A 25,850-nucleotide genomic window follows, 5' to 3' on the forward strand; every position below is an offset into this window, starting at 1 on the left:
TCTGCAGATGGAAACATGAACGAGTGACAATATCATAAGTTCAAACAAACAATAAACAATAGATTAAAGTGGTCACACATGATGTCAGTCCGTTTGATGAAGAGGGGGGGGCAAGAACTGGAGCGAAATGAATAAGGTGCATTTCAGTGGAGTAGAAAGTAGAATCCCCAAGAAACCATTGGAGATGGACGCGGAGAGAAGGAATCCCCCCCCCCCCCTCCAGCGAACGGAGACGACAATTTGAAAACGGCAGGAAGTGACATGGTTCATACATGACTAGCATTCAATAGTTTAGTAAATCTGAAGGGCCGTTTCTCTGCAGGTAAAATTACCCCCGCAAGAAAGTGCGATGCCCGTGACTTTCAGTGCATGGCTAGCATATCGGAACTAGACTGACTCTCTCGTCCGTCAGTCCGATCATTGATAATGCAGCATGCGCCAAAGTCGCTCTCTGATAGTTCAAAGTTTAACGGTTCAGTGGGCATTGTGACCAAAGGTGGTGATGGCATCATGTGAAGGAGAAATGAAATAGAGTAGTAGTTCGGGGGGGGGGCCGGGGGGGTTTTCCCCTCATCCAACTTTTTTTAGTGGATTCCCCCTGCGTCCAGGAACCGGGGGGAAGGCTGCACTAAGTGGAACAGGGAGATGAGATCCAGGGGAGGATGCAGTGTGACCCTGTCAAACACCAGGATGGCTGCATGGTCGGACATAGGCGGAAGACGAGGAATGGGGAAGGAAAGGATGGATTAGTTCAACTCAGCTTGACTCGGATAGCGGCAGAGTTCGGTTGGGTTGAGTTGAACTCAAGACTCTTCCAGTTCCTTTTCATCCTTCCTCAACTTTGAGCAATTTAGACTCTTCCTTGGCCCAGATTTCTTCCACCACTTCTCCACCTTCCAAATCTTTCCTTTCGGAGAAGTTCCGTTCAGCCTAATATTGCGGCAACTTCACGTCTCGTCTGTCTTGTGATATACTTGATGCATGACCGGTGACTACCTCCTCCAACCCCAGAGGCAGTTGAGAGTCCGTCTCGGTCATATTTATCTTGAAAGACTCACGGAATTTGAGCATTCATATCTTATTTATATCTGAAATGTCTCCAAAAGGAACGTGTCACTGAAATTTAGGTTAGTGTAGACATTATGTGTGATCAAACAGAGAAGATCGTGGTTTCATCATGATAAGTCATTACTACCGCCCCATGTCTATATCCACCAGGCAGAAATATCAGAAATATCCCCCTCGTGCTCCGAGAGAACATGTTGATATGTCCGTGTCTGCTGTTGCCGCCAGAGAGCACAGTATGCTCCGGTTTTGCTGAGAGGGTAGGGGACAGACGGATCAGCCAGTCCAGGTATCCATAAGTAAAGAACATCGCCTTGACATGTTACATTAATGATATCGATACCATTATCATCATCATAATCATCATTCGTCACACGCTGGAAGCAGGGGAATAGTATATACTGTTCCTTTCGGGAAGAAATAAGAAAAATCAAAAGAGCAACCTTCCCGAGAACGCCAGATTTTCAACCGCGGCCAACAAGAGTCTTGGAGCTGCGAGCTAGCTCGATACAGAATTCTCCCCATTCGCTACCTCCGCTACTTGTCAATACTTCCTCGGCAATAGCGTCTTCCAGCCGCTCGCGGTACCGCTGCCGGAACTCGTTCTTGACCTTTTCCAAGTGTCGTGGCTCCCAGTGAAGCCGGACCAGTCGTGAGATCAGGAGCTCGGACCGCTCCTTACCCGTGCGTGATTCGCGTAGCGCTTGGTGCAGAAGGAGAGCATCACGCATGGGTCGATTGATTGCTCCGTTCAATATATGTGCAAGTGTCTCGCCCTGTGAGATGAATTAGCGAAATGAAACTTGAACTGCGGCATAGTGAACCTACCACGAGATTTTGCGACTTTTCCATCATGGCCCGAGCGAAGTTGCGCTGGTAGACCTTCTCGTAAGCGCGTAGCACTTCTCGAAGATGAGGATCGCTTCGCCGGACGATGATATAGATCATCGCCGTCTCACCTCCATGGCGCGAAACCAGAGCGCGATGTAACTCGTGCACATCTCGCTCAATAAGTTCTGGATCAAGTGGATCTCGTTCGTTCTGTCGAGTCTCTTCGAGAGCAAGTAGGACTGCCAAACGGAACTTATCTGCCTTCAGTTCGGCTTTCAGACACTTTTCCAGGCTATCCGAGTACCGTGAATCCCGAAAGCATTCTTTGATCTCACTGATTTCGCCATTTGTCCGACCGAAGAGAGACTCAATCAGGAGTTCACGCCGAGATGTACTTGACTGGTAGTAGCAATTTGCCCAATAGGCCTCGGACTCCCAACGTCCCAAAGCCGTAGCATAGCATACTTTGCCAAAAGCGCTGTTGCCCAGATTCAGTCGGACGTGCTTCGCCAGGTTCACTCCCTTTCCGTGGACTTTGACGTGCTTTTTGTACTCCTTGCGCAGATCCAGGATTTCATCGCTTGTCAAGTGTGGCAGCACTTTAATCAGGGTCTTATTGTCGACATGTCGCGTGTGCGATAGAGCCTGTTGCAAGGCTAGAGCATCAGGACCTGCATCGTAGAAGGTAACTCGTTTTCGACTGCTGCTGGGGGTTATCATGACGAGAGCGTCAGGACCGGTGGACCCATGTCGTTCGTGCCGTACTCGGCTACTCTCCCGTCTCACACGATCGGGTTTCAACTCCCTCTCGTCCTTACTCTTCTTGCGTCTGTGTTCCCTCTTTCCCTCGTCTGAACTAGTGCCCACTAGCTCTAGGTCTGAGATGTCATCATCGTACCGTGACGAAATGACAATAGGTGATGGCATCGGCGATATACTTTGATAGGTCCCTTTGTACGGCTCTTGGAGCGGGCTGGCCGGTCGTTGAGTCGGGTCAGGGCCAGCAACTGTGAGATTATGGGCCGACGATACGGAGTGACTGTGAGGTCGGCCAGCATTCCGGTTTCCAGGTGCAATTTCCACGTACTGCGGACCGCTTTCCTGACGACTGGTCGGAGTTTTAGGAAGTTGAGGAGCAGCCGTGTATTTGACTCCACTATGAGGCGAGTCATTGGCCTGTGCGCCGCCGCTCTTCGAGTATTGAGGCGCCGCGGAATACGTGACCGGCTTGGTAGCATTTTGCACGGCACTTTTGGTCGAGTATTTCACGTTGGGATCAACTTGTGCATACTGAAACGGGGTTGGGGCAGCATATGAAGGCTTGATTGCCGCATCGCTCGATGCGGAGCGTTGGTGGGCTGAAGAGCCCACTCCAGCTGCGTATGTATTGGCAGCAGACACCGACAGCGGGCGACCATTCTGCGGCGCATAAGGGTTCTGTGTCGAACTTGGATCGACATATCTGTATGTAGGCATTGGGGCTGCAGCGGTTGCGGCAGGCATCTCAGGCTGAGTAGAGCCGGCTGGGAATGCACCAGGCATTGCTTGATTAGGCCTCTGAGGCAATGGAGGTACAAACCCCGGTCGCTCACACTCAGGTATCGGTGCCCATGTAGATGGTACGGTAGATGAAGCAAGAGGGTCACCGTAATGTGAAGGTTGAGCGTGAGGATGCTGAGATTGCGCAGCATATTTGAAAGGGTCGGGTCTGGCATAGCTAGGATGACTACCAGGAACCCGCTCCTTGATGCCATCCCCAGAGCGAGATGACGCCCCAGCCGGGGGTGCACCCGGATTGAGTGCACCGGACATCATAGCGCCCCCATGACGCGGTGACGCAGCGCGGCCGGTACCCTTATAGCCGTAATAACTTCGCTCCAGGTCATCATCGGGGAAGTCACCGTAGGCAAGCGCATCATCCTCCGAGTCCGAGTACGAGTTCTCCGAGTAGCTCTCGTAGCGCGCATCGCGGCGATGAGCGGAAGAAGAGTATCTACTGTCGCGCTTTGCACCTTTGCTTTCGCCCGAATCAGATTGGTAGTAGTAGTCTCGACCGTGCTCGATTCCTAAGTAAGGATCCCGGCTATCAGAGGGGCCATAACGATAATTAGACCGGATAAAGTCACCTGGCGCAGCACCTCTGCTCCTGGATCTGGTCCTCAACTTCCCGTCCGCCGGAGCGGAAGACAAATAAGTGCGGTCAAGGGTTGGAGGCTGCCGACTGTCGCGAGATTTGGAACGATCGCGGATACGGCCGCCTGGGGACTTGGAACGGCCTCGCGACCGTGGGTCGCCCACCTGGAGTGACATGGATGAGGAAGCTAGAAACCGGTGCGACGATAATCAGAGATCAGAGCTTGCGAGCAAGAGTCCCACCGAGGCTGAGCGTAAAGTACAGAGTAGAAGGTCAAAAAAACAGGTGAAAATGCGACCCAGCGAAGTACCAGTAGATAGGCGGAGTCTCAAAAGTGCAATCGCCTTCAAGGTTGTGTGGAGCACAGAGGAAATAACGACTGGGAAGGGCGGGATATGATGACAGGAACGGGGTACGCAGATCGGAGAGTCAAAAGGGGAGCAGACTCAGAAGAGAGATTAGGTAAATGGAAGTAAGTTAAGACTAGGTGGCAGTGTTTCTCTCCAGTCTCTAGTCTCTAGTAATTGGAGTGACAAGGCTGCGTAAATTGCAGCGAGTGATCATCAAGAATTCTGGGAGTTCAGCTGAGCAACAGCAGCTGAAGTCAATCGCGTCCGCATGAGGAGGAGGGGAGTTAAGTTAGTATTCGCCCGCGGGGCTGCGCGCACCACCGCCTTGTCTGCCCTTTCTGCACGCACACACAAACACTGCACACAAAAGTGTAACCAGGGCATATTTGCTGCTGTCTTTTCGCGCCGTTAACAACAATGCGACAGTGCAACTGTAGTCTAGGACTCGCGCTACGAAGTGTACTAAACTATCTGAAGACTGAGAAGTGTCGCCATCCAATTGAGGGCCTGCGAACCCGTTGGAGCCGCACACCGTCTTCTGCAGCCTTGAAAACCACCTATCCACTGGGCACGCCCATTGCTGGTCCACCCTGGGCGGCGGCAGTCTAATCATCATCTCATGTTCATAAGGGAGCTTGGGGTCCGGAATCCACCCGCCTGGGCCCCCTCCGAAGGCCCCTCCCTCAATCCATTCAAGCGTCTGCCCGGACTAGCGCTTCGTATCATTGATTCATTAGAGGGTCTCATTCCCATCATTGGTCATTTACTCCTCGTCAAGTCAACTAGGCTAGCCTAATCCACTTCTACTAGTCGGAGGTGGTTGGTTCTCTTCAAAGCAAAAAAGAGCGGTGTTCCTTTTACAGTAATAAGTGCATGCACCCAGTCCATATTCATGTAGTGAGTGGTGGTAACGTTATTTCCGACCGAACAGAAACGACATCAACACTAAGCTAGCAGACTATACTTGAACACCGAAATATCTACTCGATACACACAGCCTTATTACCGGAATGAATAAACCAATTTCACGCACGGAGTCTGGCATGCATTACCCGCTATAACAGCGTCGAACCATAGCAGTAACAGGCATGATACAAACATGCTGAAGCTTTAGCAAAGCCACGAGTCATAGAAGTAGTTTAGCAAGACAGAGTCAACATAAAGGGACCAGAAGATCATCAGAAGTACAAAGAAGGAATGGAATTGGGTATGACTTGTGGACGCAATGGGTAACAAAATCAGCATAGATGACCAAGCAGTCAGGTGCTTAGTCGAAAGTGCCGCAGTAGCGCTGGTACGTTAAAACATGGGGTTGATATCACATCAAAGGGTAGAGGTGTTTAAAGAGAGTATCGAACGCTGAATAGTGTACGCAAGAGACCATTTCTCATCAGCAGTTTCGGCTGTCGAGAGGCTGGCGGTCTCTCTTCGCATCATCAACAGGTAAAAACAGTTCGCAAGATCGGGTTGCTAATAACCAATGCTGTGGCTGCAACAAGCAAATATGAGAAGATGGTGGTAGATAAATCTCAGGCAATTGAGCAGAATGCAAGCCATATTAAATGGCTGTCGAGAGTGCAGGGGATCACTCAAATCGACGGAGATCAGGCCCAGTCTTCCCGCCGTATACCTTCTTCTGGGCAAGGTCTTTGGAAGGAGCAGGAGACGTGGCGACATGACGGTTGAGGCGGCTGGTTCTCCATCTCTCATACCAGACCACACGACTCGCTTCCCGAAGCTCGATCCGCCAGTCATTGAAGACAGCCTCCTTCAATTTGAGGAAATCGCAGTGCTCTGGATTGTATGGGTCGGCAAAACCCCACGCGAATTTGCGGCCAATGGGCTCATCCCCAGACTTCAGCGAGTATTGATCGGGAGACAAAGTGGTGAACGGAAGTAGCTGAGGCACGGTTTGGGGCTCGGGAGCGTTCTGGCTGGGTTCGGATGGGGCGGAAGATCTAGAGATCCCCTCATCATCGCCAGACTCTTCCTCGTCACCGCTTTCTGAAGAAGTATATTCTTCCTGATCTTCCAGAGTCAATATTTCCAAGGGATCTATGTTGACCTTTTTGAGACTTTCCCAGACTGCTTTCCTCAAGTATGCCATTTGCCCGGCAGTGATTGTGTCGGCTTTGCTGATTACTGGGACGACAGTGGTCTTTCCCACCATGGTTCGTAGGACTTGCACATCCAGTCTTTCATCTAGGATGCCAATTATGGTTGAGTCGGTTGATCTTGGAGTCCCTTGCGCTGCTCTTTCAGCGGCCGCGATGTTCTGATCCAAGCGTACGGGATCGAAAATCAGGAAAGTGCAGTGTATGTGCGTGTCTCGGGCGTTGGGAGAGCGAATGACCTTCGTTTCCTCCCTCAAGGTTTCCTCGAACTTGCTCTCCAAGAAGCCTGTTACACCACGTAGTTGGATATCGACAATGTTCTTCTCCAAGCCCGGTGAGTCCCAGAAAGTAAGGCCTACCCGCTCACCGTCGATTTCAGTCTCAAGATAGGAGGAAGTGTAGCCTTCGCCTGTTGTAGACAGACCCTCTTGATCTTCCAGGCCACTCGGTTGACGATTTGAATGCTTGCTGGGCAGCTCCAGAGACTTTCTGAGAAACTTGAGGAACGATGTCTTGCCCGAGTTACTTGCGCCAACAACAAGAACACTGACGCAGGTCAGTATATTGTATCGAGAGATGTCCCCGGATTGATGACAGCTTACTTGTATGGAGTAGGATCTTTGCGACGACGTAGACGACGCGGGTTGTTGACGGAACTAGCAGCGCTGCTTACATAGCTATAACGTCCACGGTTTGCCATGCTTTCCGCGCGCGCGTATGGATCGCTGCTCTCTGGCTTCACTGGCGTACTCATCGTACTGCGGGACACACTCTGCGGACGGGGCACGGGAGACTGGGTGGAAGGCGCTGCAGTGGTTTCTCGTGGTGACTCGCCACCAAAAGTGTCCAGGACTGGAGCCGGAGACAAGCTTGGAAGACGGGGAGGTTGGTGGTATAGCATTGATGCGCGTTGATGGTGAGATCCCGCTTCCGTCGGTATATTCTTGCCACTTTTGCTTGCAGATGGTCTCCTCTCACCCAAGAGTTCAATTGATTTGGAGCGACGAAGGAAGCTTAAAGATGACGCTCTGCGTTGATCCTTTGTCTCTGCGGCGACAGCGGAAGGGTCAATCCGAACCGGAGTCCGGGGTGTTGTTGATGTGCTTGCCATTGGGTTTTATTCTGGGTCACCTCTGCTTTCTCTTATCACTTGACTGGCTGTAACACGAATGGGGGGGCAAATGGCCAAACAGAAGTGGGGTCACTGGGAATGATGCGTGTCTCAGATATAGTCAGGAGTAATTCATTCACTTTGGCAATCCCGAATTTGCTCTCGGCTCAATCTAGACTGGAACCCCGAAGGATCTAATGGGTAAATTCAGCTAGAGTGGTGGTGAATTGCAGTCAGTCGATGAATTCTTAAAGAGGTGGTTTTGGCACGGTATAATATGCGCCGCACCCCCTGACCGGAAGACTCATTGTTCTCAACGGATTGCCTGTCCCCGGATTGCGAGATGATTAACGTACCTGATCTGCTCGGGTGGCTTCGCTGTTCTTCTAATCTCGCTTGCACTAATTCCTCTTGACCAAACGACGGACAAACGGACCAGAAGAAGAGAGCAGAGAGGCCCGACACAATTATCGGATGTCTGCGCAATCGCTTGACCCGAGATGAAACGAAAAGTCGAGCGACCAGGTGTTTATTCCAATCGACTTGCACAAGCTCAGCAGGTGGATCGTCCAATTGAAAGACCTTGCTACCGCGAATGTACTGTACAGCAAGCAATATGAGAACGAAGGCCAGCAAGCAATACGTCAGCACTGCAGTTCGATCCGACCAGGGAATCTTTGAAAGCGATGCCTGCTCAACAGCGCCCGACTAAAGCGGCGCATACAACTGAAACGGGATCAATATGAGAAGAAGGAAAAGGGGACACAAAAGGATATGAAGGATTGAGCCCGAGACCGAGAAGAGCGGCGCAAAGGTTGGATGGAGCTGGAGGATAGATGACGATCGGCCAGTGAGATTGGACAAAGGCGATGCTGCCTTTATCCGGACTGGGCTGATGTCGACTGAACCTTCTGCTTCGCAAAACAGAAGCTCGACTGACAGACACACTGCAACTGCAGACTTGCAGCACGTTTGCCTTTCTCCAGGACAACTGGACTTTCGGACCTGCCTGAAGTCTGTCTTGTTTGTGAGAATGGAAACCAATTATTTTGTGTCGGTTTGCTTCCCACGTTATTTCTTTTTCTTTTATTCCAAATCTCTTTTCGTCATTTCTCTAGGTACTTTTGCACGTCTACAAAGGCGGAGAGAAGCTTGAGAAGCTTTTGAGCCGGAGGAAATTCAGGGGCAAAGCGGTAGCGAAGCTCGGTCTCTTCCAGACTCTCTCAGCAGTGTAAGTTGGTCTAGTGCAATTTGGGGTTAGTGAGCACTGGGTTGCTTTGCTAGGACAGATTGTTTAGCCTCTAAACTGTTGGGGTTTTAGCTTTGAATTGGATGGATGCTGGAGGGGTGAGCCGTTTGATTGATTACAGCTAACTAAGTTAGTTACTGGCTCTCGAATCTGGGTCTCTTCTCCTAGACTCTGATGTTGCTGATGTTGTACGACGACAATTTCCGTACGCGTGGTTAGCTTCTATTACCCGGAAATTAGTGTACAATCCCCGTACCTGGGTAAGAGCTCCAGGCTCATACGGAATGAAGCTCTACAATTGACTGTGATTCCTTTGCGATTGGAATGCTGTAGGAAACAGCTTAAGCCGCGCTAAGCTGGCTTATTCATCTCGCAGCAATTGATTGAGGCACAGTGATAGATTAATTTATTAACGTTCACGCAGCGAAGGACGGATCGAATCGCGAATTGGAGCAGATATGGTTGCCGTTCAATACGTCTCCGATACCCCTCGTATTGACCGTCCTGCACGTTCAACTGACGATCAGGCCGTGGTCAAAACTCCCCAAGTACAGTACACGTGGGTACCGTCCTGTCATTCCTCGTTAGGTTGTTTATCTCTTGCATCTGGGCGACATTCCTCTTTCCCTTTCCCCGGATTTTCTAAGCATTTGCCTCAACACCCTCTGACTCCCAGTCCATAGTTGTCGGATTCTTCAAGGTCGTGGGAGAAGGTCAGACTCAAGAAAGTTGAACCAGCCTCGGCCATTCTTGGGGGCTTATCGGTTCAGCCAGCACCTGCCTCATACAGCGAGTGGCCCCTTTTTTCTTAGTGCGGGGTGGGGGTCACTTTCCGTTCCGAGTTGCCCGTGTCTTACGTGGGCAGAGACTGCGGATGCTGCTTTGATGCCTGGTCCTGACTAATGAGAGCAGTAGATTCACTTCCTGGTCTGCTTTTCGCTCTAATTGGCAGAGGGAATATCACAATCGAGAAACAAACGGTTCCAACAGTCTTTGCACTGACCATGCTAAGAAGAACTCACGCAATCCTCACCAAGCCCCTGAGTCATGGCCAAGGAGCACAGAGATACTAAACGCGACCGGAGGGAGCGCAGCATTGGGAAGGGGCCCAGCTGCATCCCAGATATCAATTCAGCTTGTTGGAATTTTAGGTTCTTCATTATTGAAAGCTAACATTTATGATCCCTGGGCCTTTTAGCCAGCATATTTTTTCGAATGAATCCTCATATTGCTGGCCCCATTCCGATCACCAGAATTCCCCTCCCTCGGCATCCAGAGCAAGACACACCGCAGGCCCCACACGTTCTCTCCCCCAACATTGGATTCTGCTGTTGTCATCATTTAGGAATCGCATGATGCCTTGCTGAAAATAAGAAGTCCTCTTATATACTGGGAGATTCACTGCTTCCTCGTGGTCTCGCCGTCACTCCAGATTCGGAACGGGAGAACTATGCACGGGCTTTTCGGACACACTTCGGATCGGACGATGTGTTTGAATTTGGGACCGTTGGGGCCCCCGGTGTATTTGGCCTGTCCAAAAAGCTCCGGTCCACCCGGCAATGCATCGTCTCCCCATTGACCGTTGTATTCGAGCCAGTTGACCGGGTACTTGGAGTCATAGGGCTGGAACTTCTTGCTCGTTGCATCGTAACTATATGCATATGAGTTGAGGGTCGGATCCCAGAAAACCCCGCGATCGGTGTAATCGACGATCAATCCCGTGGGAAGGTTGAAGTTGGGGATGGTATGATCATGAGGCCTGTCGGAGAATACGGTAAGCTCCTGACTCAAATACAAACATCGAGACATCATACCCAGCAATTGCATACACAGCATGTGTTCCATTTGCGGAATAGGCGATGGGCCGCTTTCCCTTCTTCTCTGTGGCTTCATAAGTGAAAGCCTGTCCGCCAGCGTGCTGGCTATACCAGAGCGATCTGGGAACTCCATTCTCGAAGCGAATCATGTTGTGCTCCCTATTGCAGTGTGAGTCTCGCAATGATGGCTACGGGGGGTGGTCTTACCAGTCACCGACATGGTTGCCGAATTGCATGCCCAAGACCGTGTTGCCTTGGTTATATCTACAAGACTCGTTAGCCGTGAGACCCCCCTCTGCTTAGTCTGCTCACTCACGCAAAGAAGTAAAAGTAGAAGGCATCCAAGGTTCCATCACCATGATCGCGAACGACGATGGTAGATGATACAGCACCTTCGGTCACGCCGTGGATATCGGGATCTACCCCATAAAACCACGATGGGTGAGGATCCGCATCGATCCCCTCCTTGGACGTGAGATACACGCTCGTATTGCCCACGTCGTTGAGGTACGCGAGGTTATCTAGAGTTGGGGGCGACGGTGACTCTGGAATGGATGACCAATTCACCATGGGAATGGTGTTTATGAGCTGTTGACCGATGTCGGAAGGCCTGTATACATCTTGGCTGTGTAGCCATACAAGCGGTGCTGTGGGAACCAATCAGATCACATGCACTCGCTTCGCGGTGTTCACTCACCGTATACTATCACATATGCGGGGATCGTAGTTGCTGTGAGGGAAGTAGTCGAGGCGACAGACAGGACACTCTCCGTGGCTAGGAGAGGTAGCTGGTAGAGGAGTTTCAACATGTTGACATGATGGAAGAAACAAAGTCTACATATGATTTCGAAAAGCTGCTGCTGTTGCTTCGATGCAGTATTCTAACTCGAGGATTAAGGGGCCTTCCAAGTCTAATACAAAGTTCCTTTCTCAGCCCTCCGCAACCTTCGCAAGACAATGTGATCTTCAAGTCATTTAACGTTGAATATGCTATGAAACAGCAGAAGCATACCATACCGTGTCATCTGGAGATGCATGTTGCAAAGCCTTACCCTCCTGATGCCCTACAGTGTGCGGATCGAGTCCTGCACCCTTTTTTCCAGCCTCACATGCGACACAACGATGATTTCGGTGTCCGAAACCACTGCTTTTGTCTTCGGCTCCAAGGTCAAGCGCTCACAGCCAGGGTTCTTTCGGCCTTGCTTCATCCTCAGACCGTCAAATCATCAAGCTACTGGGTCAGGCTCCCTGGTTGCAGAGAAACCAGGGTCTAGCATATCATGCAGTTTCGACAGAACCTGAGCTTTGCTATTGACCAATGGGCTTGACCTAGGGCTCATTTGGTCGTTCAAATTGGAATTTGCACGATGACTGGGTGATCGGCAAGGTCACACTTTGCAGCTTGTGAGGAGGTTTGGGGCCCCGTGAAACTCATAGTGGCCAGTAGCAGGGCCCCTTACCCTGGCATGTCCAGCTTCGATGTCCAGGGAAATGACACCATCTTCGATTCACTCCTCCTTGTCCTCACAAACACAACCCCATGCAGATGACCAATAGTCTTGGCACCGACACTCCCCCCAATCAAGTAGTTTGATGCGGGTGACAATCAATCAACCCAATCAGGTTTCTGCGGCATTGAGAACGTCAAACATTTGGATTCATAAACAGTCACAATACGAATCACCCAGGCTATGCTATGCTATGCACACAAAGTCGAGTCACGGTCGAGAGAATGACCCGCCATCACTACTGCCTCATCCTCAGTTCCCCAATTCCTCCTTCTTCGCCTGCTCCGAGATCAACTTGAGAGTCCGCAGGTCCAACGGAATCCTCTCGCCCAACCACGTAGCACGCTGCGTATGATTACGCAGCTCCTCCGTCTTCACCGTATTCGGATGGATTAAAGCACTCAACGGCCCTCGATTGATGACCAGCCATGGCACGAATGCTCCAAACTGCGCCGGGGTGAATAGATTGACCTCGAACATGGCCACGGGATGCGGTCCTACGGGACGATCGAAGAAGGTGTAGATCCGGAGTTCGGGGACTGCATCCATATGGGTACCCCAATGTCAATTTTTCAAGAGCCCACATGCACCCCTATAGTACGCAGCGTGGCCGTTTGGAAGCCCACGTGCGGAGGTATACAGAACGCTGGACTAGGGGAAAAACAAGCTCACATTCACGTCGGATTCTTTCCCAGAGCGCCTTGGCGAAAGTGACTTGGTCGGGGTCATTCTAGAAACAGATACCCCTGGATTAGGTCTGGAGAATATGCAATTGGGTGTAATATGGCTGGCTCATCATGGGGGCGTGAACTCACTTGAAAGTGATAGATATGTATGTCGAAGCCTCCGCGTCGGCCTTTCGTGAGGGGATCCGGGAATTCCTCGTATGCTTTGCTCAGGATGCCATGTTGGGGGTTCTTGAGGGACTTTCCGTCCTCGTTTCGCTCACTAGGCCGCAGTATCTCAGTAACTCGTGTTGTGTAGAATCGCTTGGCCAGGTACGGAGTATTGTTTCGTGAATATGCGAAGGCTAGGCTGGACTTACTCCGAGAGCGGCTCCAGGTTCTCGTACCCTTTGAGCGGGGAGGGGTATGAGAAGGCATATTGATCCGTCATCTTGTCTGGTATTGAACAGTACTGAAGTAATTTATTGTTGAAGATTCGGTTGACTGTGCTTGAGTATTAATTCGACCCGTTCCTCAATGCGACAGTAAGTTACAGAATAGTTTACTTATCAGATGGTGCGAAAAGTCTATTCTTTTAAGGACTTTACAAAGTAGTCTACCATCTCAAGGCTTCTATCTACATTACCAATCATAATCTCCATTAGCAATCACTTCAGCCCATTGTCCCACCACTTATAATCGTTGCGATGAGGCAATTAGTGACTGATTTTGCAAAGCCATGACGAACAATTCCGCACTCCTGACCAACCGCGCGGAACTGGTCGGGTTTGGGTCTTGGCACCGCATCCGCAAAGTGTTCGAGATAGCCAACTTGGAAGCCATCATGGCGATCATATTCTTTCAGCTGGTTGTAGCTGATACCAATGGGATTGCATGTGTAGTACTTCTTCGCAAGGCCAACCGGTGAAGCTAAATCCTATCTCTCACAGCTTTTGATATTATACATCTATGTATTGCCGATGCGGGGTGGATTGGGGCGGGCGCCACTTTATTTATATTTCCGTCAAGATTTACCTCCCAGCCTCTTACTACGAGTGTAAACTGACCTTTATGCCTCTGATAATTTAGTAGTTATCTGAGAAGAATTATCACACAGAACCGCATGTGTGCACAGTGATGCGAAATTCATTGCATGACAGTGTAATAGTCTTTATGATATAGGTTTAAGAGTAATGCTACGGCCCCTTGCTAATTCCAAGACGATTCTCTATTAGTCCCAGGGGCTACCAGGAGGCCTTTACATCAATGTGTCCATCTTCATCCACGTATTTACCGCGGTCCCATTCCCGACCCTCACCTTTCTTGGACCATTTCACAGTTTCCAGTCTACCATCAGTATCATTCTCAGGCTTGGAGGTAGTGTTGCTTTTCCAACGCTCCACAAAATCCGTGCTGAACCCAGCTTCGCGGAGCCGCTCCTCGCCTTTCTGCTTCCAACGAGCACGGTCACGCAGAGCTTCCAAAGCATAATCCCAATCATCATCGCCGGTCATGAGACCAGGAACGTGTCTGCGAGAGCTCTTGTTACTGGACTGTAGATCGTCCTCTTCGAGCTGCACGTCTGTGGCTGGGTCATAATCGGGTGCGAAATGGGCGTCGATGTTGCTCATATTGGGTTTGTAGGCACCTCGACCGCGCGAACGAATCAGCGCCGGCTCCTCAGATCCATCCTTTTTCGGTAGTAGGGGTCCAACGAGATCCTCTAGTGGATCCGACTCGCTGTCCGATGGCTTGCCTTCAGTTGCTGATGGGTGACGACGTGGTGGGTCCTCGCGCGACGCCCTATGGCCTCTGGAGCTATGACGATCATAGTCCTTAGGGTGAATCCTCCTCTCACTGTCTGTGGTTGTGCGCTTGTCCGACCTTTCGTGGGACCGAGACCGGGAGCGTGGCGGCGATTCACCACGCGTACGGTAGCTTTTGCGAGCACTTCTGGAGCTTGAGTTTCGATCGATCCGTGGGGATCGACTCCTAGACCGCGAAGAAGATCGATGTCGACGACTTCTTCGGGAATGATCATGCCGGCTGACTTTAGTGTCATCATCCTTGTACCTCCTCCGGTCGCTGCTGCGCGTGTGATCACGTTCCGTGGACCTCGAACGACTCCCGTGTTTCCTCCAACGGGAGCTGTGCCTGTCCTCGCGCTCTTCCCTGCCTTTCGTCCGCGAGCCTCGGTGGTCTGAAGGATAATCACGCCGCCGCCGATGCTCCCGGCTCGACTCATGCGTTGAAGTGGACGCTGGATTTCTCAACTGCCGCATCCGCTCCCTCGCCTCTCGCTCCTCCTTCCGTTTCAGCGCCGCATTATGACTGTCCGTCTCCTTGATGATATGCCGGAGAAACCTCGTATTGGGTTTTGGGGCAGCGCCTGTAGGTCTTGCGGGCTTGTATGTCAGCTCTTGCCCTCCTAAACCCCAGAGAACTGCATGCGCGCAACCAACGGTGCTCACCTTCTTGGCATATATGCTTCCAAGCCTCGTGCGGAATACTTGAGGGAGCTGTCGCGCGCCTCGCGCGCAAGGACTTGGGCAACGTAGTCATCGTCGTCGAGCGCGCCGAGCGATTTCGCTGGATTGGAGGACATGGTATCAGACGGTGCTATCGGTGGGGAATGCAGGAGATTTGATGAGTTGGGGAAATTGCATTATCGTCGGAAGCGGGGCAGGTGGAGGGGATAGTATTTAGACATAAATGGAACGTCGGATTCGCATTCACCACTAGCTCATTAGGAGCTTAACTGGGAGCAACCTGAATTCAACAGCCCTGCAGATGTGAATACAAATGCAAGATACAATTGATTGCAGGAGGGAGCTACGAGCGGCGATACTGGCTGGTCATTGCGGCGGCGGAGACTTCACCGCCCAGCCCCGATAAGGCATTGTGGGTCAACAAAGGGCCACCATGAATGGGAAATCCACTGTTTACCTCCGCATGTTCTGCCGACACGCGCAGCAGCAGCAGAAAACCGCCGCTAGATCATCAAATCCTCTTCGGTCGGCTACACACTTTCACCAATTCATGGCCACTAGGCTCAAAGAAAGTCCTGTCACCTACCTCGTACCTGTCCAATATCTACACCATCACCATACGATAAGACATGTCCGATCCGAACCCCGCAGAAGTACGAAAACAACTGCAGCAACTGGAACAGGAAAATGGCGACTTGAAGACGCAGCTGAATATCATACGGATCAGCGAACCGATATTTTCTCCGACATCTGAGAAAGCGACCACTACCCCTTCGAAGCGCAACTCAGATGTCTCTTCGCTAGATAACCCAACACCTGCTTCATTGGAGGCAGACCTCAGCCACTACAAAGTGCGAACCCTTCGATTTTTTTCCCTTAGCGAAAGTCTGCAAGTTAGCGCAGGAGAGTGGCATACTGATCAGTCAATTTTGAAGGAGTTATTTTCGAAACTACGCTTCTCTTATGTAGAGCAAGTGACAAAGGAGAAGTTCCTGCGCGCGATCGTCGGCGATCCTCCTTTGGTCGTTGGGCACAATGAAAACGTCGAACTCGAGACGCAACTGGCCGAGGTGAAGGCAGAACTTCGCGCAAGGAAAGAAGAGGTCCGGGCGATGACTGAGGAGATGGAGAAGATGGGTAGGGATTTGGCAAATCGTGAGTGCTCATAACAGGCCAAATGAAGTGTTGTGCAAGCCTGCCTGCCTTGGAATGTTGAAAACGCCTAACACGATAGTATGCCGGGACGCGCAGGATACAAAAACGTGCAATTACAGTTGACTAAGCTTTCAACGCTGCCGGAATCGATCGAGAATCTCGAATCAACCATTGAAGAGTTGCGTGCTAAACAAATCACTAACGCAAATGCATCATCGTCTCAGAATTTACCTCTGCCGGCCACGCTGAGCCTGCTATCCGAACGGGAGGCCGAACTGGCGGCGCTTGATCGACAACTTGCCGCGGTGCAAAATGCCTTGCCCCGCAAGACTAGAGAGGCGGAGGCGGTGGAGCGCGAATTAAGTGTTCTAGAACGGCGGAAGACAGAAGCCATAGCGCAGGCGCAGGAGATTCAGAGGAAGAAGGAAGAGGGAGAGAGCGACGGACTCGAAGAAATGGGAAGATGGTATAGAAGCGCGGAAGAGACGCTGAAGAGGCTGACGGGGGTGGAAGGGTAAAAGATGTTGGTTTTGAGATGATTAATGACTACGGATTTTGGGCGTAAAGGGCGTCTTGTGCTGAGTTCCATCTACAGATTGAGAATTCATGAAATTGGCAATACTCGCGCAACTACGCAGAGAAGAAGATAGGGCATCGAAAGTGAGCTGAAGGCTATTTGTTCATTCATGGTATTGCAAGACCGTACAACGTGATACGCGATACTGCAGCCATAAAGGAACCCCGCAGTTTTAATTTCGCTAACGAAACCCGTCCGTACTCCAGTTTTAAATCGTTTACTCCTCCTCTTCCTCCTCCTCACCGGCACCGCCGGAAGCAGCAGCGGCCTTCTTACGCTGGACACGGCCAGGGCGGCCACCACCGTAGGGGGAGGTGAGAGCGAAGTCGATGTGCTTCTGGGAGTCGAGGCGGACCATGAAGGAGGGAACGTTGACGATCTGCTTGCCGACACTGATGAGGGTTAGCGCAAATCCATGGTAGTGGATCAAGTGATGGTCGCATACCGGATGTGGCGCTGCTTGATCAGGACACGAGCGTGGTGGATGGACTTGGCAAGGCCAAGCTTGTAGACGCAGGTCTGAAGACGACGCTCCAAGAAGTCCTCAACACGGAGGGCAAGGACGTAATCGAGCTTCATGCGGGACTCATCGAGGACACCGATGCGGACCAGACGGCGAATCAAAGCGTTACCTTCGAAAAGACGCTTGGGGTCCTTCTCGTCGAGGGTGAGGAGCTCACTAAGTCATGGTTAGTGCTTGGGTCGAAGTTGGATCGCGCGGTCGCATTCGAAAATTATGATCGGGTGGCGGGTCGCATACCGAGCAGCACGACGGATCTTGGACAGGGTGAGCTGGACACGCCACACCTCACGCTTGTTGCGCAGGCCGTACTCGCCGACAACCTTCAGTTCCGAGTCACTATAGCATAATTAGACACAGGAACACACGACATAAACAGAAGCACGCTTCTGATCAGTGGCCGGAGAGTACTAACAGACGGGCCGACTCGAAAGCTATATCGACATTAGCACATGACCAACTTCCACATGTATCGAGATTTGTTTTTTCGATCCCAAACTGATAAGGCTACTTACGACGACGAGGGACCTTGTAGGTCTTGGAGTAAACGCGGCTACATCGCAGCAATTCGAGTCAGAAAATGCGACATCTCGAGTTCTCATTGTAGACCGTATACTCACGGGACGGGGGCCATGACTGCTGATTGCGCGTTGTCGCGATGTTGTCGTGCTACCGAACTTCACGAGAATCGTAGACGTTCAGGATGATGAAGAAGCGTTTTGGAGATGGAGACTAAGCGAGCGAAGGTGGAGCCGTATCTGGATTAGTGCGAGGGCTAGCCCTCGGCGGCGGAGAACGGGCACACTAACTACCCGAACAAGTCTACACCATCGCGACGGGCGGCAGAGTGAGGCACTTTTTCGACGTCGACAAGTTCTCAACACCAGCACCACCAACACCGCCGAAATGGGTCACTCGCACGGTTTGAGAGCCGGCACTCGGGTATGTCGATATCTACAGGATTTTTGAATCGCCAATTTTCGCTGGTCGGGACGCACGCGCTGACCACAAATTATCGTTCAGTATGCCTTCAGCCGCAACTTCAAGGAGAAGGGTCAGATCGCCCTGTCGACCTACCTGAAGACCTACCGGTACGACCGATTTTTTTCCCTCCGCCGAAGACACCGGTATATACGTGATTTGCAGGATCTGATAGTTTTGATATAGGGTTGGCGACATCGTCGATGTCAAGGTTAACGGTGCCGTTCAGAAGGGGTCAGTACCAATTTTCCGCCCGATCCAGCCGTAACGAGTCCAAAAAGAACGACTTGGCTTGGTTGCCTCCGCCAACGTGATCGAATGGTTTTTGCTGAGATTTGGAATAGTATGCCCTACAAGGTCTACAACGGAAAGACCGGTGTTGTCTACAACGTCACCAAGTCCTCCGTCGGTGTCCTCCTCTACAAGGTCGTCGGCAACCGCTACATGGAGAAGCGCATCAACGTCCGCATCGAGCACGTCAAGCACTCCCGTTCCCGCGAGGACTTCATCAAGCGCGTCAAGCTGAACGCCGAGAAGAAGCGCCAGGCCAAGGAGCAGGGTGTCCACCTCCACCTTAAGCGCCAGCCCGTCGGCCCCCGCGAGGCTCACACCGTTGAGGGCTCCGCCCCCGAGACCATCACCCCCATCCCCTACGACACCCACATTTAAACGAATGATATCTGGTCGTTTGCGGTTGCTTGGTGTTTCTGGGTTTTGCATCTGGGGGTTAACCTTTGCATTAAGATGAGATGAAGCAGGGTTCCCGGGTGTACTAGCACACCTTGATCTTGTGCATAGATTCCCCTGAATGAAAGAAAAAACAAAATTTTCATTTCCTTGTTCAAAAGCACTCCAACACAACCTGCGCCCATCGCCGAGCTGCCATGAGTTTATTCCGCACGTCTTCACGAGGACCGCTGGCGGTTGCCCCGCCATCACAAGACAAGAGCCGACGAATTCCACACCCCCGAATTTATCTCCGTCGTTCTGCTCTGTTGGAGGTCAATATCGTCTTTGTCATGTCACCGGACTGCCGACGCCCGATCTATGCTGGGATACCCGAACCGCTGCATACTAGTCGTTGTACTGATACGCCCTGTAAGGCCAGCGCTTCATCCAAAGCTCCTCCAATCGTGTGCGCTCTCCATATTATTGTAGTTCTAGTACCTTGCAATCTCTGTTCACGTAGTTATATTGTAGCCCAGTCGCACCCAGCCTTCATGGGGAAATGACCCTCGCACCGGTGATGTCACCCCGGATCTCTTATCGGCGCCGCACCGTCGCCCCTATGTAGGCTAGAGTAGTGGATCTCGATTCATCCAGAACCCTAACGCTGTTAACGTCTAGTATGTTTTATGCCCTGGCTACATCATGAGCTGTGACTCTTGGGATCGCCGATCGTATCGAAGTTGATCCGACCAAATATTTTGGCACTCCACTGTTGCAAAGCATTCTATGAGTACCTTATTATCTCTGAGACGTCTTCTAATCGGTACTGTCTATCCTGATCTAATTCGAAGTCATTTGAATACTGCAGCGAATGCAGTTCTTGAATGTCTTCGAAAATGGGCCTAGTTCGCATGGATTGGAGAGACTTCATTCTGTTTCGCGCGTGGACGAACTCCTTGTGATCGCAGGTCGACCTTTAGGTTTCTACTTTCAACAGTAGCAAAGCGCTGGTGATTCGCGGTGATCATACAGATTAAGTGACGGTTTAATAGCGTACGGTGTTCATAAGCTATGAAGGACCACCATTCGATCTGCTTTCGACCCGCTCAAAAATAGTTCAACGTAACGATACCCGCGGCCGATTGGGTATGAATATTTTGATAGTCTGAAAGGAGAAGGAGAATTTAGTAGTGTACTGTGGGTTTCAGCCGAGCCTTCACTGAAGCCTCGAGTTTCAGTCAATGCCCAGTAGCAAGGGCAGCAAGACGGCTGTTGTTGCAAAAGCATCCTCCGACCGTTTCAAAAGCTTATATTAGGTGAATCAGCGTGGCCGCCTGGGTTAAAGCTCTGTGTCATGGTTCTGTGGTTTAAATTGCCCAAATGCGGTAACGGTGCTAGGTAGCCTGGAGGTGTCGTGCTGGTAAGCGACTACTTGAACTCATCGTCGGTCAGTGTATCTCTGTATACTGTGCAATGCAATATTTGTGAGAGGTCGCAGCCAGTAAGCATCGATGTAACCGGCAAATCGTGATCAACACAAACAGTGTGAGATGTAAGTTGCTAACACTGGGGGCTGAAGGTGTTGTAGCACCGAGTGAATCTATCCGATGCGGGCGGCAACAAAAGGCTCCAACGCGGCTCCAGCCACAGGGTTTGCGGGAGGTGGCCGCGCTAACCGAAAACAGCCACCCTAGTGCCTCAACCTGAACCGTCCCGTCAAGTCACCGTCAATGACTGCAGCAGCCATCACCCGATCATTCACAAGCATCACCACCTCTTCTATCGCAACCTCCCCCCCCTTAACGGGTCTGCCTGGGCAGCAGCTTTCACTTCTCACTCTACAAGCTCTCATACGCCTGCCCTTCCTCCGCCTTCCTATCTTTCACGGCTTTCCAGCCATTCTGCTGATCTTGGTCCCCTCTCCGCCGTCCACCTGGTCGTTCGGAGCTTTTACGCTCAAATAGTTGAGCTAGCAAGTCCAACCGTGGCGATCTCTGATACCTGACAATAGGTATATCCTCAGACCATTCCTTGCATGTATCCATGACTCTCGGATCTCAGCCGACTCTTGTTTCCATATTTACCTGTTCAGAACACTTGTCTAACAGATGTCGCAACCTGTTGGCCTCACAGACTCGAGAATTGTTATGGCAGAGCAGAGTAACCACGATGTGGTAAACCAAACCCTGTCGGGCGGCGATCCTTCGCCTTCCGACGTTCCTGCGAGCACCGCCGACATGACACCTGTTGGAGGGGACGCGGGGGAGACGAAAGATACCGCTACAACGATACGAGCCGAGACGGGGACGAACGCTCAACAGGGTGAACGCAAGACGGGTGCAGCAGCAGAGCCCTCAGGTCAACACGGGAAAGGAGAGGATTCTGAACAACCGCCGAGTGTGAGTGGCCTAACTTGAGGCGTGTGTCGCGACCTACAGCATACTGAATGAGACCCAGGACACTTCGAAGTACGCTCCTGTGCCGGTCGCAGCACGAGCGCTAGAAATGAACGGTGTAACATCTGGGTCGGATATTGGGGAGGACACAGCTTCGCAAGGAGGTTCTGAGTCCGACGCAAGTCGTACTGAGAGCAAACTCCATGCGCGTGCCGGTTCGAAGAAGCCGACGTCATTTAAGCCGGTCACTTTTGCCAAATTTTCAGTTCCCAAGGCGCCTGGCACTCCTCCCATCAGCAAGCCCTCCGAGAAAGGTAACTAACTCGAATGAACTTGCTCGTCGAATCTATGTTCTAACGGCGCACAGCCCCCTCCTTGACTCTGACAACTCCCCTGGGTACGCCGCAGCAGACCTCACGACCCCGATTGGTCGTAAAGTCCACTAGCAGCCTACGGGACTCGTTATCAAAATCAGGCACGAGCGCATCCAAAGCAGGCGGTAGCGGACCGGATCCAAATCAGGTTTGGAATAAAAATCGACGTAAGGCTCAATATACGACATGCTTTTATTAATCCTTTGCTAACACTGTTTTGCATTCAGCGGTTCAGCAAACTCCCCCTAAACACCTGACTGACGAGGAACTCAAGCAACAATATGGCATCCACATGACTTCTAGAATTCAAGAAGACGGCGCGGGCACGGAATCGAAATGGGCAGATATCGATGACGACGAAGACGACTGGGCTCCTGAGACAATTGAATGGACTGACGGGACGAAAACGAACCTTACCCACCCGGAGCCTCCCACAACAGCGCCGATACCGACTCAAGAAAAGGCCGTCGCAGACTTCCAAAAGGATTTCCCTCTGGTCGAGCAAGCTGCGCCTCCAAAAGAACTCCCGAAGCCTGTTCCAAATATTCCCAAAACCATAACGTCAGTTGGTCCAAATCCGACTGTCTTACGACTTGGAGCGAACGCCGAAAGACAAGCTAAGAGCGCTAGTATCGTCGCAAAGGGACCAAATGACAAATCTCCCCTGCTATCGACTAGTCCGGCGCCGCCTCCGGCCAAGTCACCCTGGGCTCCCCTTCCCCCGGTCGAGAAAGTGTCACCTGTGATGCCCCCAATGCAGGTTCAACCACCTATGCGCCTCCCCGTCAGGGAATCCCATGTTGCCGATAGTCTCAGCGGGCCATTGCCTCCCAAGGAGATTGCAGCCGATGATTTCAACCGATCTTGGAGAGAAATGCAGTCTGGAACACGCGAGCTCTACAACTCTAGATCGGGACGTTACGAGCCTGCTCCTGACACCAGGAAAGGGCCATGGCGTGCTGAGCAAACCTTCCGCACACCATCTGTACTTCAGAGACCAGCACAAGGCGATCAGGCTGGCCCGGCAGAGCCTTCTGCGGCATTCCAGACGCATCGTTCGAGTGGCCAAGATGGTGTGCACTGGACGCGCCGCCGAACATCTTCCAATGTCAGTGGTGGAAGCGGCAGTTTTGGACGTCGGATGTCGATAGGTCGACCTGACGTGGTTCACAAAGCATTCGAGTCTAGAAGGGGCTCTCAAGTCAATGGGATGCCTGATCCATCTATCTTCATTAGAGAGGCACCTAGAGACATTCTTCACCGTGAGATCTCTCCTGATCGACGTGGCGCTGGCCCTTATTCTGCGCGGGGTCCTACGCATGTTGAAGACAGAAATACCACTGCGCCTACCGATGTGAGTCAGGCAGTCGATGAGCAGACGACAGTGCCGCAGGCGCCTCAGGAAGACCCTGTAGCAATGCAAGAACGTATCATGAAGGAGAAAAGAATGGAAGCTCGCCAGCGGAGGCTTGATCAGGAGAAGGAAGAAGAAGCTGCAAAGCGTGAACGGATCCGGCAGAAGCTCGAGGCGCTTGGTCCTCCACCAGAGAAACCAAAGTCACTACGCAGAGAATCAGTTGACACTGGAAAGAATGAAGCTAATGCTCAACAAGCTACCGCACATGTGCTACATTCCCCTCCGAAGCCTCCTGTTCCTGAGCCAAGTGGGGAACCCAAGCAGTATGGAATGATGAAAGTTCACCACCCCGACACTGTGAAGAAGCTCGTCGAGAGGGAAAGAGCTGCGGAGAAACCTGTTGCCACTGCTGGTGTGCGACGCACATCTTCACCGGCTCGTGAGCCCAAGCAAGAGGCGCCTTTGCCGAATGGGATCCAGCAGAGCAACGATGTCCCGGCTCCGTCGTCTGATCAACTCCCAGAAGCTAAAATTGACGAGCAGAACCCGCAGTGGAGGGGCAACATCAACCCTCCTAGCTCATATCTGCCGTGGTCACCGAATCCCAAATTCGTGAACACTGCCCCTGCAATCGCAAACCCTTGGAAGCCTCTCAGCAGTGATAAAACCTTAGGAAACGGGATCTTTGAACAGGGCCTTGGGGGTTTCCCAGCACGAGACATCTCACTCCGCAGTCACCTAGGTTTGGATCAACCGCCCATTGCACCAGCACAGACCTTCTCCGCGCCTGCGCGGTCTCCGCAAGAAACTACGTCGATATCACCTCTACCATCGCCCGAGGTTCGCCATGTCCCTTACGAGGTTATCAACCCTATTGGGCGGCCAGGCCCCATTGGTCCTCCCAGTTCGCAGCATATTCATCATCGTCAGCATGAGAACCGTGCTCCTGGTACTGCAGCCTGGAACAATTTCCATGCGGTTGCTTCAAAGCGTGAGGCAGAAGAGAACGATAAGATCCTCAACGAAATGAATGCCATGCCACAAGGGCCTTCGTCGCTTCAGGTCACATTCAACGAAACCTGGCGTCAAGTCCGCACCGGGGACCAGGCTGGACAGAGACAGGTGGTTGGGATTGCGAGGTCGAACGAGAATAACGCTCCCCTTGCGAACCCTCTTCCGGGGCTTGATCACCCCGTTGGCAATCTTCCATTTGCAGATACGCACGCACGCCCTCTTGGTAGTGTTCCATTGCGTAGTTCACGCTTCTTCCCACAGGCTACAGAGACTCCTCGAAAGCCAATGGCTGATGAAGCCGAGTACTATCGAAGCCCTTCCCCACCTCCGCCTGAAGAAATGTCCAGCCATCCGGTGTACACAGGTGATTGCAACAGACCCTTGGTCCATCTCCCAGCACCTAAGCCTATAGTCAAGCTCCCCCCGAAGATCGTCGCACCCCCGCCACCGCCGCCAACTTTCGCCTCAATGGTTGCTGCACCCCCTCGCACCGGCCCGCAACATGGTTCGACAGCGACTTCCTGGCAGGAAAAGATTAATACTCTGTTCGGCAAGAAGACCGTGCCGGAGAAGAGGAATGCTCTGGCAGTCACATCAGCGACGAAGGAGCCTCTCGATGTTCAACTCCATATTGCTGCTGTCTCGGTTTCTCTGCCCTTTAACGTTGAGCTCACAATCGGCGACGGGGAGATAACTGCAAAGCAAGTAGAGGAAGCCGAGGAAATGTTCGAAGATCGCGAAGTGGGGTCTCTGCCAGTTGTGCGAGTGCCAACCCACGCTCCTCCGGCAGCATGGCAAGCTGCCTTACCACCCACGCAGTCGAAGCTACGAGCCAAGAACTTGAAGTCGATGCAAATTCATAGCATTGAGCCGTTCTCAGTTGGTTTCCATGACAAAGACTCCTCCGGATTTATTCGCGCTACGATCCGGCTTCCGGGCGCTATTCTTGCGAAGACTATCTCCCTTCCAAAGAAAATGGGAACGCCCAACCCCCGGCCGCGCAATTCGACGACTTACAAACCTCGTAAGAATACGAAGCCACGTGAGGCCTCCGGAGGATCAGTCTCCAAAAAGCCCACCTCTGCTCAGCAGACGAATGGCGGCAGTTCTCCACGACGTCAATCTCGAAATGCGTCCTGGGGCCCTCGCACACTCAGTGGGTCTCAGTAACCTGGTTCTTTTGGAAAAAAAAAATTCGCTCGCTTTTGCTGGTTGCCAGATGTTCATTGAGCGTTCATTTCGGTATTGATGAGCTACGCCTGCGGGGGATTTGTTGATCGGTCTGGGTTCGGTCTGAATTCTTAGTACTCCTTTAATCTTCCTTTTCTTTTGCCCGTACAATATTCCCTGGCGCTATACCTTGTTAGTACCTATTTCAGAGTAACATACTGATCTTCGAGCGCGGGATGGGATCCCGGCTTCTTTTCAAGGCAAGATGCGTCGGCGGTTGCTACCACTCACTCCCTTGCCATTA

General features: G+C 51.8%; 8 protein-coding genes across 8 annotated transcripts; 3 read left to right on the forward strand and 5 right to left on the reverse strand.

Annotated features, from left to right (window-relative positions):
- Positions 1–1,529: 1,529 nt before the first annotated feature.
- On the reverse strand, positions 1,530–7,605 carry anxc4 (annexin ANXC4; the record flags this gene model as incomplete). Its single annotated transcript, XM_025588184.1, has 6 exons — positions 1,530–1,841; positions 1,894–2,903; positions 2,937–4,217; positions 4,273–4,277; positions 5,970–7,040; positions 7,097–7,605. The coding sequence occupies 6 exons, from the start codon at positions 7,603–7,605 to the stop codon at positions 1,530–1,532; spliced, it is 4,188 nt and encodes a 1,395-aa protein (XP_025442413.1).
- A 2,547-nt stretch (positions 7,606–10,152) lies between these two features.
- Positions 10,153–11,593, reverse strand: BO95DRAFT_125855 (vacuolar protein sorting-associated protein). The gene is made up of 5 exons (XM_025580475.1): positions 11,369–11,593; positions 10,988–11,318; positions 10,879–10,935; positions 10,669–10,830; positions 10,153–10,613 (listed from the first exon to the last, which is right to left on the reverse strand). The coding sequence occupies exons 1-5, from the start codon at positions 11,478–11,480 to the stop codon at positions 10,253–10,255; spliced, it is 1,023 nt and encodes a 340-aa protein (XP_025442414.1). The 5' UTR covers positions 11,481–11,593; the 3' UTR covers positions 10,153–10,252.
- Positions 11,594–12,338: 745 nt separating this feature from the next.
- BO95DRAFT_442555 (uncharacterized protein) lies at positions 12,339–13,395 on the reverse strand. The gene is made up of 4 exons (XM_025586453.1): positions 13,225–13,395; positions 12,995–13,127; positions 12,852–12,909; positions 12,339–12,718 (listed from the first exon to the last, which is right to left on the reverse strand). Exons 1-4 carry the CDS (start codon positions 13,293–13,295, stop codon positions 12,432–12,434), a joined length of 549 nt encoding a protein of 182 aa, XP_025442415.1. The 5' UTR covers positions 13,296–13,395; the 3' UTR covers positions 12,339–12,431.
- Positions 13,396–14,088: 693 nt separating this feature from the next.
- Positions 14,089–15,449, reverse strand: BO95DRAFT_362479 (uncharacterized protein; the record flags this gene model as incomplete). Its single annotated transcript, XM_025582582.1, has 2 exons — positions 14,089–15,241; positions 15,316–15,449. The coding sequence occupies 2 exons, from the start codon at positions 15,447–15,449 to the stop codon at positions 14,089–14,091; spliced, it is 1,287 nt and encodes a 428-aa protein (XP_025442416.1).
- Positions 15,450–15,813: 364 nt separating this feature from the next.
- BO95DRAFT_473367 (uncharacterized protein) lies at positions 15,814–17,116 on the forward strand. The gene is made up of 3 exons (XM_025589719.1): positions 15,814–16,184; positions 16,269–16,488; positions 16,585–17,116. The coding sequence occupies exons 1-3, from the start codon at positions 15,963–15,965 to the stop codon at positions 17,004–17,006; spliced, it is 864 nt and encodes a 287-aa protein (XP_025442417.1). The 5' UTR covers positions 15,814–15,962; the 3' UTR covers positions 17,007–17,116.
- A 15-nt stretch (positions 17,117–17,131) lies between these two features.
- On the reverse strand, positions 17,132–18,219 carry BO95DRAFT_514247 (40S ribosomal protein uS4; the record flags this gene model as incomplete). Its single annotated transcript, XM_025591666.1, has 6 exons — positions 17,132–17,457; positions 17,511–17,744; positions 17,826–17,924; positions 18,001–18,019; positions 18,101–18,138; positions 18,206–18,219. 6 exons carry the CDS (start codon positions 18,217–18,219, stop codon positions 17,283–17,285), a joined length of 579 nt encoding a protein of 192 aa, XP_025442418.1. The 3' UTR covers positions 17,132–17,282.
- Positions 18,220–18,491: 272 nt separating this feature from the next.
- Positions 18,492–19,730, forward strand: BO95DRAFT_413132 (60S ribosomal protein eL21; the record flags this gene model as incomplete). Its single annotated transcript, XM_025584269.1, has 4 exons — positions 18,492–18,527; positions 18,609–18,676; positions 18,753–18,800; positions 18,911–19,730. The coding sequence occupies 4 exons, from the start codon at positions 18,492–18,494 to the stop codon at positions 19,233–19,235; spliced, it is 477 nt and encodes a 158-aa protein (XP_025442419.1). The 3' UTR covers positions 19,236–19,730.
- Positions 19,731–21,343: 1,613 nt separating this feature from the next.
- Positions 21,344–25,546, forward strand: BO95DRAFT_496088 (uncharacterized protein; the record flags this gene model as incomplete). Its single annotated transcript, XM_025590850.1, has 4 exons — positions 21,344–21,634; positions 21,693–21,945; positions 21,999–22,172; positions 22,233–25,546. The coding sequence occupies 4 exons, from the start codon at positions 21,344–21,346 to the stop codon at positions 25,544–25,546; spliced, it is 4,032 nt and encodes a 1,343-aa protein (XP_025442420.1).
- Positions 25,547–25,850: the final 304 nt, after the last annotated feature.

The sequence above is a fragment of the Aspergillus brunneoviolaceus genome, assembly GCF_003184695.1.
Source record: "Aspergillus brunneoviolaceus CBS 621.78 unplaced genomic scaffold BO95scaffold_32, whole genome shotgun sequence".
Lineage (NCBI taxonomy): Eukaryota > Fungi > Ascomycota > Eurotiomycetes > Eurotiales > Aspergillaceae > Aspergillus > Aspergillus brunneoviolaceus.

Excerpts from the sequence above, each read along its gene's own strand:
- BO95DRAFT_125855 (XM_025580475.1), bottom strand. The coding sequence starts at position 11,480 with ATGTTGAAACTCCTCTACCAGCTACCTCTCCTAGCCACGGAGAGTGTC. Across the intron at positions 10,936-10,987 it reads TTCTACTTTTACTTCTTTGC|ATATAACCAAGGCAACACGG; the intron begins GTGAGTGAGCAG and ends CGAGTCTTGTAG. Across the intron at positions 10,831-10,878 it reads GGCAACCATGTCGGTGACTG|GGAGCACAACATGATTCGCT; the intron begins GTAAGACCACCC and ends ACACTGCAATAG.
- BO95DRAFT_442555 (XM_025586453.1), bottom strand. The coding sequence starts at position 13,295 with ATGACGGATCAATATGCCTTCTCATACCCCTCCCCGCTCAAAGGGTAC. Across the intron at positions 12,910-12,994 it reads TACATATCTATCACTTTCAA|AATGACCCCGACCAAGTCAC; the intron begins GTGAGTTCACGC and ends ATCTGTTTCTAG. Across the intron at positions 12,719-12,851 it reads GGAAAGAATCCGACGTGAAT|TCCCCGAACTCCGGATCTAC; the intron begins GTGAGCTTGTTT and ends ATATGGATGCAG.
- BO95DRAFT_473367 (XM_025589719.1), top strand. The coding sequence starts at position 15,963 with ATGTCCGATCCGAACCCCGCAGAAGTACGAAAACAACTGCAGCAACTG. Across the intron at positions 16,185-16,268 it reads CAGACCTCAGCCACTACAAA|GAGTTATTTTCGAAACTACG; the intron begins GTGCGAACCCTT and ends TCAATTTTGAAG. Across the intron at positions 16,489-16,584 it reads GGGTAGGGATTTGGCAAATC|GATACAAAAACGTGCAATTA; the intron begins GTGAGTGCTCAT and ends CGGGACGCGCAG.